The sequence below is a fragment of the Scheffersomyces coipomensis genome, assembly GCF_036884675.1.
Source record: "Scheffersomyces coipomensis strain NRRL Y-17651 chromosome Unknown DFJ63scaffold_1, whole genome shotgun sequence".
NCBI lineage: Eukaryota > Fungi > Ascomycota > Pichiomycetes > Serinales > Debaryomycetaceae > Scheffersomyces > Scheffersomyces coipomensis.
This window is the reverse complement of record NW_027042892.1, coordinates 2,379,764-2,391,337: the sequence shown is the minus strand read 5'-3', so window position 1 is coordinate 2,391,337 and position 11,574 is coordinate 2,379,764. Positions and strand designations below refer to the sequence as shown.

The following is an 11,574-nucleotide window of genomic DNA, read 5'->3' as shown; positions in this document are numbered from 1 at the left end:
GCATAAGTTCAAGTGTTCCTTAGTAATTACTTAAAAGGGCGTCCACGTTACCCTTAAAAGCTATAAAATCATCTTGAAATTCAGGAAGTGAAATATCGTTTTCAAACTGTGATGCAACGTTCAATAAATTCCTTAAATGTGAATATAACAGAAAATTTGATATTGATACCTCTGCATAGTCTATAGAAGAATTGGTTAAATAATAATTCAATTTGATGATTAATTTGATCAACTCTGTGATGAAATATTTGGGATTTCTAGGAAAAGCTAATAATATCCTAAATAGCAACAAATGTCTTATAATCTCAAATAATTGAAATTTCGAATGGTCGTCATCTTGCGGAATCTTGCTTATTTCAGTATAGAACTTATAATAATGAATAACTTCGTCATCATAATCGAAGTCTGTGTCAAAGTTAATGAATTCAGTAAGTCTCATTAAGCTACCCTTATTTTTCCAAACTCCATCCCCGATGCTTTTACCAACCTTCTCGACTCTAACGAACAATTCAAATATTTTCTTTGAGTTAACATCAATCACGGTATTCCTATAATCTATACTTGGCACCATATCAGATGCCTTGTTAATAATTGGAACATTGCCCTCTCGGTAGTCACAAAAATTAAGTTTGTCTGAGGGGAACAATAGGAAGAATCTTTCCAACATAAACAACTTATCAAACAATTCCGATACCTTCGAGTTTGAGGCAGCATAAGCACCACTGATTTCCCTAAGGTTTGATAAACTGTCACGCAAATGTAATTTGGACTTTTGTATATTAATATAAGTAGTTCCATATTCATTTGCAGTAGCTGAGTTCCTTATATAGTAATAGCTGCATAAATGTAAATAACTCATTGCTAAATTGTAATAATTATAATCGTCATTCTCTTCTTCTTCTTCTTCTTCATCCTCATGTTCATTATGAAATTTATTGTACATTAAATAATGTAACTTACTGGAAGCATTCGACAAAATCTCAAAAACAGCATAAATACATATATGGTTGAAGTCATTGTATTTGTCGTACTTCACTTCTGGATCGCCTGCAAGACTTTTATGATTATTGAGACGATCTAATTTCATTAAGTTTTGCGAAATTATCAAACTAAGACTTATAACAATTAATAATTCGTACATATAACCAGTATTAAGAGCGTACTTCCGGATAATTTGTTCAATGTCTTCTTCAGAATCTATAGGTTGGTTGTCGGGTCCTACCTCTAGTTTATACATTAATGATTGCAATTCAGAAATAAGTGACGTGGTTGTGAAAGGTTGAACTAATTCCATTAAGCTCTCCAGTTTCAAAAGCTTTTCAAGATTCTCTCTCAAAGTAGCAGGAGTAGGTCTTAATTTTACTAGTTGTAAGCGAGCAAAGATAGATCTCGAAATTCTAGATGAACGTGAAGCTAATCGGTCACTGTAATACTCTTGATCAGCTGCAAAAATCTCATCAGTGTTTGTTAGTGGAACTACCTTTAACAAAGGGTCATTATCAGTATTATTAATGACTGTTTCACAGTTGATGATCTGTTCATACCTAGCTTTGAGTAAGTCATCAGTGTAGTATAATTCATTGATATTAGTACATAATGCAAAATGTCCCTTGAGAGCTATATTAAAACTTTCAATCTCTTTTCCTAGGTCATTGCTTTTATCCAATCTGTTAACTTGTAACGCCATCTTTAATATATGTACTAAATTTGGCAATACCTGAAAGTTTGAGAGCATCACCTTCGAAGTATACGTTTCAAATCGCTTCAAATTACCATTCAAGAGGTTTAATTGATATGTTAACTCTCGTCTCACGGTTACAAGAGTCATTGGAAATAACAAGAGCAACTTGACATATAAAATGCTTCGAATGATTTCAAATAGTTCAGGTTCAGGTTCTTTGTAAACTACCTCGCAATCTTCTAATTTAAGAATAACGCTATCATATGATATATAATCTTCTTCCGCATATTGTATACTTTTAACAAAACTAGTTTCATTGCAAATGTTAATGAATAATTTGTCATATGGTTTGTGGCTATCTATTTCAATTTTTCCAAATTCATCCAATGTACAAAATAAATGGAATAATACCTTAGAATTTCTTTCATCGCATTCAATGTATTCATGAATAAAAGGAACTCCTCTGTATTCTAATTTTCGGGTAATACAATTATCGTTGAATCTATTCAAATCATAGTTGAATGAAGAAAATACTAGCAAATATCTTTCCATTGTAAATATCCTTTCCAATAATTCTGTATAATAATGATTTGTTCTGTCAAAATCTAAAATTTGAAAATAGTCGATACTTCGATTTAGTTTCAGTACTGTCTCACTTCTTTGGGTTTCATTGCCAAAATACGTTCCTGTTAACCTGTCATCTGAATATGTAGTTGGCACTTCTATACTATTTGTTAAATTCAAACTATGATAATAATTACAAAGATGAAAACAAGCTAATGATAAATTATAAATCGTATTGGAAAACTTTTCACGATAGTCGTCATGAGATTCAATTTGATCACTTCCGAATAACCCAATGTATTGAAATATATTACGGCATCCTTCGAGACATAATTCATTGAAATCTGTAAAATTTTGTTTGCTTAAATCATCTTTAGTGTACCCTATTTCAACATTAGCTTCATTTGGATCAAAATCAAGTGCCTTTAATTTCATGAGATTGGATGTAACAAGTAAATTAAGGGTAAGAATGATAAGCATTTGAGATAGGTATAATGGGTCTTTATTATGTTGAGTAAGTACTGATTGTAGATCCATTGTCAATTCAGACGAAAAATTGGATTCATCTAATAACATATCACTTAATAAGTCTAAACATGATTTCTCTTCTTGATCAACTTGTTTACATATAGATTCAATGATTAGTGGTTGGACTAACTCCCTAATAATTGGTTGTTTAATCAAGGATAAGTGTCGTCTTAAAATTGCCGCAGTAGTTGCATAAGTTATATCAATACTCCTTCCAAGTTGCTCAGATGTTGCATTTGACCTCGATTTTGGTTTCCTATTATAGTACTGACATTCAATGTTCAGATCCAAACAATTGTTACAGGGTTGATCTTTAGAACATTTTATCTTTTTCACATAACAAGAATCACAGGCAGTATGAAATTTTACTCGTTTATTCGAAAGAGTATCTTCTGCATCAGGAGGAGTATGTTTCCTTAGATCCTTGCTTGCTTCCAAAGGATGTGATGATGAATCAGATTCCATTATAGCCCTGCCAAATGCTTTAGCTTATCAAATTAACAAGTTAGTAAAGTAAATAATTAAACCAAATTAGACAAGACAATCAATCTTCCTTGAAGTTATGATTTGAGGGAATTCTAATTATTTTAACACATTTGTAGCAAAATGTGATGATTAATTATTATTTTGATATTTATATGGAAATACTAGGGATTTCCAAATTTAGAATCATTTAAAAAAAAAGATCAGAAAAATGCTACCAGTTTCCAATGTACGTATTCTAAAGCAGACGATATAACGTTAACATACATATTTGAGAGAACACCAAAGCAGGAGCTATGTTTCTTAACCAAAGTTTAAACAATCAAACATTATTAGTTTTGCAAAGCGGAATCTTATTTGACCCAATCTAAATTAAACGGTTGTATAAGTTATCTCTTGTATTAGTGGTCCTTGAAATTAGTTCAACATCAGTATCAACATCAATGCTCACATTGGACTTTTCTTTGGGAGTAATTCTAACCTTATCCAGTCTTGGGGGATTGAATTTAGATATCCTTTTAATGCTATCAGACTTGTAGTTGCAAACTAAGTTCTTTGCTGTACACTGTTCGCAAGGAATATACTTAGAACATCTAATTTTTTTTGAAATACAATTTTGACTTGCGTAAAGCATTCTAACATTTTTATCCTTATTTTCGGCTGAATCAGGAGGTGTGTTAACATTTATGGCTATACTAACACGTTCATATGAATCCCATGATTGACTAGAACTACCTTCAGTAGCAGTATAAAGAGAGGAGTTACCAGCTGTAGTATCTTTAGGCGGAATCATTTGGTACTAAATAAGAATAAAAAGAAAATGACAAAAAGATGAAAAAATTATTTACTAATTGATGGATATTTATAGAAGATTTGAAAAATAATTGCTAAAATTTAAGGGGTAATAATAAATAGCATATTTAATGTTTTATATGTGGACAAATATAAAAGTTTCGGGGAATACATTATGCCTTTTTAATGCAATACCAGAATCATTTATTGTAATTCTTCAATGTATTATCTATGTATCCGTAGTATTACGAGTTGTTGACAATAGTCGTTATTACGTTTTCCAACTTGTACTATTCTTTGAAAATGTATTTCTGACAACTACATATGCGTCACGGGCAGTTAAGGGATCAAGTTCGGACTTTTACCAACTTTGTGTTTCTACTTTTTATGCCTAATTGCGGCCTCTCAAAGCTTAATAATTATTAGAATTTCCTCGATAAAAGTAAAAATTTGCTAAATTAAATACCATATGAACTACAGATTTTCCCCTATTTCAGATATATGAATCGTTATTAGGTGGTAACTAAGACAATTAACATACATACAACATTACCCATATTATAATAAAACTCTAACAATCCACCACCATTGCGGAGATTTTCACTATATATTTTTACCATATTTTTTTCCAGCATTTATTAAGTATCTAAAAAGTAGAGTAAGTATCATAGTAAATTTTACTTCATATTTGAAAAGAAGGGGTTAAATTATAATTTTTGGGCTCTTGAAGTGATCGATAAGAGATTTCTAATTTTAGCTCATAATCTAAAAATAAAAAGTTGCACAAATTCTTTTGGTTTATTATGCAGGGGCGCAGATAAGAATTAAATTAAATTATTAAGGGGCGTGTAATTTAATTCGTCATTGATAACCGGACGCTACCATGAAAGGTCACAGGATTATTTGTATTTATAAAATAATTATATTTATTTATCATTTGATCTACTATGAATTTATTTACTCTTAATAATGTACTTATTTGTTCTTTTCTCTCCATAATGAAATCAATTTTAACATTAGTATATCATAAATGAATTTCATATAGTAAAATCTTCTACAGTTATAACAGATTTGTGAAAAGTGCTATCCTGACTTGGGTTTGATAAACTAATGCAAATTTATTTCATCCAAAACGACTAAAAGAACTTAGTAATTGTGTGAACTTTGTTTAGAGGATATCTAAGATACTATTCCCAATATTGTATGCTGAAAGATGTATAGTATTCCCTCCAGTCTAATTCTTTCAATATCTCTTGAGTTAGTTCCATCATCAAGTCCTGTTTACATTAAACTTATTTGCAGTTATGATCCGTGATCTATCCCTAAATACATGTAATATAACACTCCCTAGAAAGTATTTTTGAAAAGAGTATTTCCCAATTCTTCTCTATATTCCTAGTACACTTGATCATATTATCCTTGTTGTTCTTGGTTGCGTGAAGATCTTTGTTTTCGTGCATTATTCAGATATCTTGCTTTAAGTAACTCATCAGTCGAATATAATCTTTCAATATAATTACATAAGTCAAAATGATTTGCTAGGGACTTGCTCAAAGTATTGATCAACAATTCTAAAGCTTTAGATGTAGATATCAAATTATTTGAATCTAATGCAATATGTAAAGTAGATTTCAACTGATCTAGATTTAATAAAACATTACTTATAAGTTGGAAACTTTCCGAATGTAATGAGATATTAATCGTAGATATTAATTGGTTTAAGTGTAATTCAATATTTGGTTCAAGTTCCAAACCATTTAACGTAGATACCAAATCATTTAAAAGTGGTTTGATAACTAATATAAATGTCTCTTTGTTTAAGAATCCATTTCTCAAATTATTTAAATGTGATTCAATATTTTGTGAATTTGTTGATTCATTTGAAGGTAATACACGCGTTAATGTATTTCTCAAATTATTTAAATGCGATTCAATATTTTGTGTACTTTCTGATTCATTTGAACGTAATCTTTGATTTAAAGTTGATATCAACATATTTACATGTAATTCAATATCTCGTGAGAGTTCCAGTTCTTGTGAGTGAAATGTAATATTTAGTGCAGATATCAACTGATTTAAATTTAATGAAAAACTTTGTGTAAGTATGCGTTCATTTGAATTTAACCCATCATTCAATTTCAACATCCATGTCTCTAAATTAAAATCTATGTTTGGTTGAAGTACCAACTCGTTAGAATGGAATTCTTTATTTAATGTAGACATCAACTCTTTCAAATATAAGGCAATCTTCATTATATGTACCAAATTAGGAATTAATCGATAATTTGAAAGTGATATTTTAAGGCTATTACTTTCAAAATGATTTAAATGATCAATCAAAGTAGTTAATCTTGATAATAATTCTTCCACCAGATTTTTGAATGTCATAGGATATAATAAGAGCAATTTAATATACAAGACGTGGCGAATAATTTCAAATGGATTTGGCCCTGTTTCAGCTTCATTGTTCAATTTATCATTTATTTTCCCAATTATTTCGTTATAGATTTGATTATCTTCAAAAAGCAAAATATATTTTGTGAAACTAGTTTCGTGGCAAAGGGTATTCAAAAAAGTATTTTGATTCACACCACTCATTTCTCGATCAATTTCATCCAATATACAGAATAATCTGAATAACATTTTAGAATGATCATCTACGTTATTATTAGGAACTTCTTTAGATTGAAGTTTGAATGTGACACAACAATCGTTCTTCTTATAATTAAATGGTGAAATTATTAATATGCATCTTTCAATAGTAAATATTCTTTCAAATAATTCTGAAAAATACTTATTTTTGTCTGTTAATTGACTGAAATTGGAGATACTCATATCCAAGTACGTCCGAATTAGTTTATTATTTTCTCGATGGCCAAATCGTAATACATTTCCATTTCGTTCGATTTTATTGTTTGGATCGAAACTATGAAAATACATGCAAAGATGCAAAGCGCCTAATGCGAAATTGTAATCAACGTTGCTTAAAACTGGATGGTCATCATTGGATTGAATCTCACTTACGGTTTTGGATTGAACCATTCCATATTTCAGCAATATTGTAGTACACCCATCAAGACACCAAAAATTAAAGTCTTCAAGTTCGCCACTACTTTTTTCTAAATTAATATCGGCTGGTAACTTTACCTTTTGTAATTTAATTAGATTAACAGTAACAAGTAAATTAAGTGAAATAATGACTAATACCCTAGATAAAATTAATATATCTACTTCATGCTTTTTGATTACATCTTCTAGTTTTCTTTCCATATCATTTGCTAAATTTTCAAATATTTTATCAGTAAAAGAAATACTATTTTCAATAGGTAGTATAGATTTAACAGTTAACGGTTGAACCAAAGTTCTTATAGTTGATTTCTTAATTAATTCAATATGAGTTTTGAGAATTTCTAAGGATGGTTTAAATTTTGAATCGTTAAGAATTTCTCTATTTCTTTTCCTATTGCCCGGCTGTCTGTGTTCTGTTGTAAAGAGGCATTGCTGATCCTTACATTTGGTACAACTTTTTCCTATCATCTCACATTTTGTTTTTTTATCTCGACATCGGTCGCAGGCTTTCTTGTTCTTCTTAATAGGTACTTCATTTACAGTATTCGGACTACTTTGTTTAACAAGATTATCATTCCTGCTAATTACAGAAGAAGTTGATGGAGTTAAGTCCATCGATGAATGAACATCGCCGTTGGTACTATCTGAAACAGTTGTTCCATCGTTACCTCCATATCCTGAAGCCAACACATTTGGATCTGTGGGTGTTAAGTAGTCATCTTGGTATTCCATTATTATTTGGTTCAAATTAAAATGATTGTTTAAAATCAAGTTAAAATAAGTAAAAGGAAATGTCCAAACTTAATATATATTGAAAATTTTGTATATATACTACAATTTGAGGGATTTACTGTTATCTATTATCGAATATTATTTATTAATCTAATTCGTAAGCTATCATGAAAACTTATAAACTTATCGAATGTCGCAGTTTCAAAGTCGTCTCATATAAGGGGTATATTTAAAGCTTTTATTATTTTACTTTAACATTTATTTTTGATTTCTAAAGTTAGAAACAGAACGAATAAACAGATTTATATTTAGAAATATAAGTGAAATATTAGACTAAAATTGTTTTCTATAAAAAGAATTATTTCAAAGACAATATTATCTTTGCCTTTTCGACTAAATCTAGGACATCTTATTTAAATCAAGCTTATAAAGTATATTAGTAACCCATTGACTTCACACAGTTCAATTTTAATTCTCATAATATTGAAAATAATTTTAATTTCTACCATCAAGATAACAGGAAACAGCCGTAACAAATTCTTTTCCTGTCAGCTCCATATCAAGATTTAGATCCAGTCCCTCTACATCTCTATTTACTACATCTTGTACCGCCTTTAAATACCCCTGAAGCTGAAAATTTGATATCGCCACTATTATAACCTCATGTTTCTTGTCTTTTAATTGGGAATTCAAACCTTCAACTATTTTATAAATTTCTACATCGTAAGTTTCTCTATCCAACCCAAAATAGGATAATAATTTAAATAACAATAATTGCCTTACAATACCCATAAACATGAAGCTTGAGTTGAAATCATGATTGGAAATTTGGTTTACTCTATCTCGGAATGCACTATATTTCAGGCTACTCCCAGTTTCAAACCGATTTGCTAAGTCGTTTACCTTTAAATTGCAAAATCCTTCGAAAAAGCCTATATTTACTTCAGATGTATCGTGTATCAAAACTTTTTCAAACTCAACAAACAACCGAAACAATTCTTCTGATTCATAAGAAGTCTCTCTCCTATGTGAGTCTTTTGGGAGATCTAAATAAGCTATTGGTCCGTTTACCCTAAATTCATACAAATCATAATGATTTGATGGTAGTAAAAGGAAAAGTCTTTCACATATGAACAACTTCTCGAATAATTCCAGAATCTTGGGAGAGAAAGCGTTATCATGACATTCAATTAAATTGAAATTAGATATACTCCTATTCAAATTAAAAACTTTGAGACCTTTCAGCTCGCTATTGCACGAACGTTCTCCTTCTGGTATTGAATAGTCTGGCACATCGTTGTCATCAAGAGCATGAAAATAGTTACATAAATGTAACGAACTCAATGATAGATTGTAAAATATTTCATAGTCACTCGACAGATTATCCAGACATTCATCGTTTAAAGCTCTATGATGGAAATATACTTCATTATCATCAATGCTTTCAATATCATCATCTTCTTCTTCTTCCTCTTCGTTTCTCAAGTCAAGGAAGGAATTTATTGATATAAATGAAAATATATCGCTGCATTCAACAAGACATGATGCATTAAATTTTTTTAACTCATCAAGTGAACGACGCTTACTACAATGAATTCTATTTGTCTTTTTTTTTATCTCACATATTATGATAATCATATTGAAAGTTAGGACTAACAAGACTTGAGATAAATATAACGAGTCATAACGATACCGAATAAGCAAATCTTTTAGATGTTCATCTCCTTTAATTTTCACACTATCTGGGCCAACACTTAACACTTGCTTTAATTTATCCTTCTCTTTAAGAAGTGAACTAACAGTTAATGACTGAACGAAGTCATCGGAAATTGGGTCAATATTTTCTCTAAGAAATTCTGGAGTCGGTAGATACTCCTTTATATTCAGAGCACTGGAACTGCTATTTATTGATGATTTGATATTAACGGGATCTGCAATATGAAGTGTTCTATTTAATGCATGATGAAGTGTTGCATCATGTACACTATTTATTATTCGTTCCAGTAAACCATCAACTATTCCATCCAATGCATTTAACATATACGAACGTAAACTCATTTTATGGAATCTAACAACAAAACAATAATAATATGAAAAAAGTGAATTTATTTATTTATTTAAATTTAGTTTTTTAAGAAATTTATCGTTATATACCAAATCCATTTGAGGTTTTTTTTTGCTATTATGTCACTTAGCACGACATTCTTGTTGGGGGGAAATGGGCAAATAAATTTACGAAAGAAATGTTGCAACTGCGCACTACAGATTATAATTAGACCAGATGCTCCGGCTAAAGAACATCCGATATTTGTTAATAAATATTTTTAGCATTCACATCGAAATAGGGGATCTTATCCCTTTGATTAAAAATAATATTTGTACAATTCAACATCTTGTTTGTAATAAAATTGATTTGGATGATTTCGAAATGGGGTTTCATCTACCACACAAAAGATAAGAATTATTAGTTTTAAAGATGTAATCAATCACTTTCTTCTTGAAATTAATTACACTTTAAATGGTTAAAAATATCTTATGTGCAATATTTCGTAAATTTGGAAAATTTCAAAGTATTAGTCTATATGGCATTAGTAAATTCTAAAACTATATACCCCCGTTTTATTATTCTCTTAAACGTAGACAGAACAAGAATAAAATCTTTAGTTTCAAAATGTACTCTCCAAGATACTCATGGAGGTTAATTTGAAATAATAAGTTTGAAGATAATGGAGAGAGTCCTTTCTCCTACATCAATCCACAAGAACTAAAACCACGTCTTAGATTACCTAAAGACAAAACTTCAGAATATCTATTACAATAGCCGAAGTAAATTATTATGATATCAGCAGACACTAAAATCCCCAAATTCCAATTATTTGAAATTGTCAGAGATTTATTTTTGATTAAAATATTTATGATTTTTCGAGAAGAACCTATAAATGAACAACTATCTGCATTAGTTAAGAATTTAAATTATTATTTAGAGTTAAGTCACAGTGACGTTGCTAAAGTGTTGATTTCAAGTTTTCAATTATTTCCTCATCTATTGATGGTAGTTCAGTTTGTAGAGGTAGGATATGTGAGAATAAATGAATTTGATAATGACTTTTCAAAAACTAGAATCATGATATTAAATTTTAGAGAATGACCGCCAAGAGTATGACTGGTATAAAGAATTAAGTCCTATAATTTCAATTAATACCAGTACAATTCAATTGAATTTACGGTTTCAGTTCTAAAGTAAGTTAGCCAATGGACATTAGACCGTTTATGGGCCCTTTTGACAAATAGATTCCTAAGTCAACGCTACTAAATAATCAATAAACCACTGATTTGGTAGCCAGTTGAACATAGTTAATCATTAAATGATTTTGAAAATAAAGTTCAGAGAGTTGATACAAACACTTTTACAAAGTTAAAGACAGGTCTATTTTTGTAGTGATAATATAGGGTATATTAACAATACACTAGATACAAGTTAATGTGTTATGTTTATTTAGAGTCTGGGAACTAATATGGTCTGTTCAATCAAATATCTAAATTAATTAGATTTCGATTTAGTTTTAATTTCAAGTTCTCTCTACGTTTTAGTCATATAGCTGTCTATAAATAGTTTAATTTTGTTTTTATGGTAGAGTAGAGAATATTTAAAGAAACATATTTTAAGAAAGAGAAAGCAAACATTGAATATCTAAAGGATACTGTCATAATTCTTAATAATCGTT

At 29.7% G+C, this 11,574-nt stretch overlaps 5 protein-coding genes across 5 annotated transcripts; 1 reads left to right on the top strand and 4 right to left on the bottom strand. All coding sequences in view use genetic code 12, as the record gives it.

The window, feature by feature from the left end:
- Positions 1–19: 19 nt before the first annotated feature.
- Positions 20–3,238, bottom strand: DFJ63DRAFT_311028 (Zn(II)2Cys6 transcription factor domain-containing protein; the record flags this gene model as incomplete). The annotated part of the gene is made up of 1 exon (XM_064905687.1): positions 20–3,238. The coding sequence occupies one exon, from the start codon at positions 3,236–3,238 to the stop codon at positions 20–22; it is 3,219 nt and encodes a 1,072-aa protein (XP_064765224.1).
- A 385-nt stretch (positions 3,239–3,623) lies between these two features.
- Positions 3,624–4,049, bottom strand: DFJ63DRAFT_311027 (uncharacterized protein; the record flags this gene model as incomplete). Its single annotated transcript, XM_064905686.1, has 1 exon — positions 3,624–4,049. One exon carries the CDS (start codon positions 4,047–4,049, stop codon positions 3,624–3,626), a length of 426 nt encoding a protein of 141 aa, XP_064765223.1.
- Positions 4,050–5,461: 1,412 nt separating this feature from the next.
- On the bottom strand, positions 5,462–7,849 carry DFJ63DRAFT_311026 (Zn(II)2Cys6 transcription factor domain-containing protein; the record flags this gene model as incomplete). Its single annotated transcript, XM_064905685.1, has 1 exon — positions 5,462–7,849. The coding sequence occupies one exon, from the start codon at positions 7,847–7,849 to the stop codon at positions 5,462–5,464; it is 2,388 nt and encodes a 795-aa protein (XP_064765222.1).
- Positions 7,850–8,344: 495 nt separating this feature from the next.
- DFJ63DRAFT_311025 (uncharacterized protein) lies at positions 8,345–9,907 on the bottom strand (the record flags this gene model as incomplete). Its single annotated transcript, XM_064905684.1, has 1 exon — positions 8,345–9,907. One exon carries the CDS (start codon positions 9,905–9,907, stop codon positions 8,345–8,347), a length of 1,563 nt encoding a protein of 520 aa, XP_064765221.1.
- A 778-nt stretch (positions 9,908–10,685) lies between these two features.
- On the top strand, positions 10,686–10,997 carry DFJ63DRAFT_311024 (uncharacterized protein; the record flags this gene model as incomplete). The annotated part of the gene is made up of 1 exon (XM_064905683.1): positions 10,686–10,997. One exon carries the CDS (start codon positions 10,686–10,688, stop codon positions 10,995–10,997), a length of 312 nt encoding a protein of 103 aa, XP_064765220.1.
- Positions 10,998–11,574: the final 577 nt, after the last annotated feature.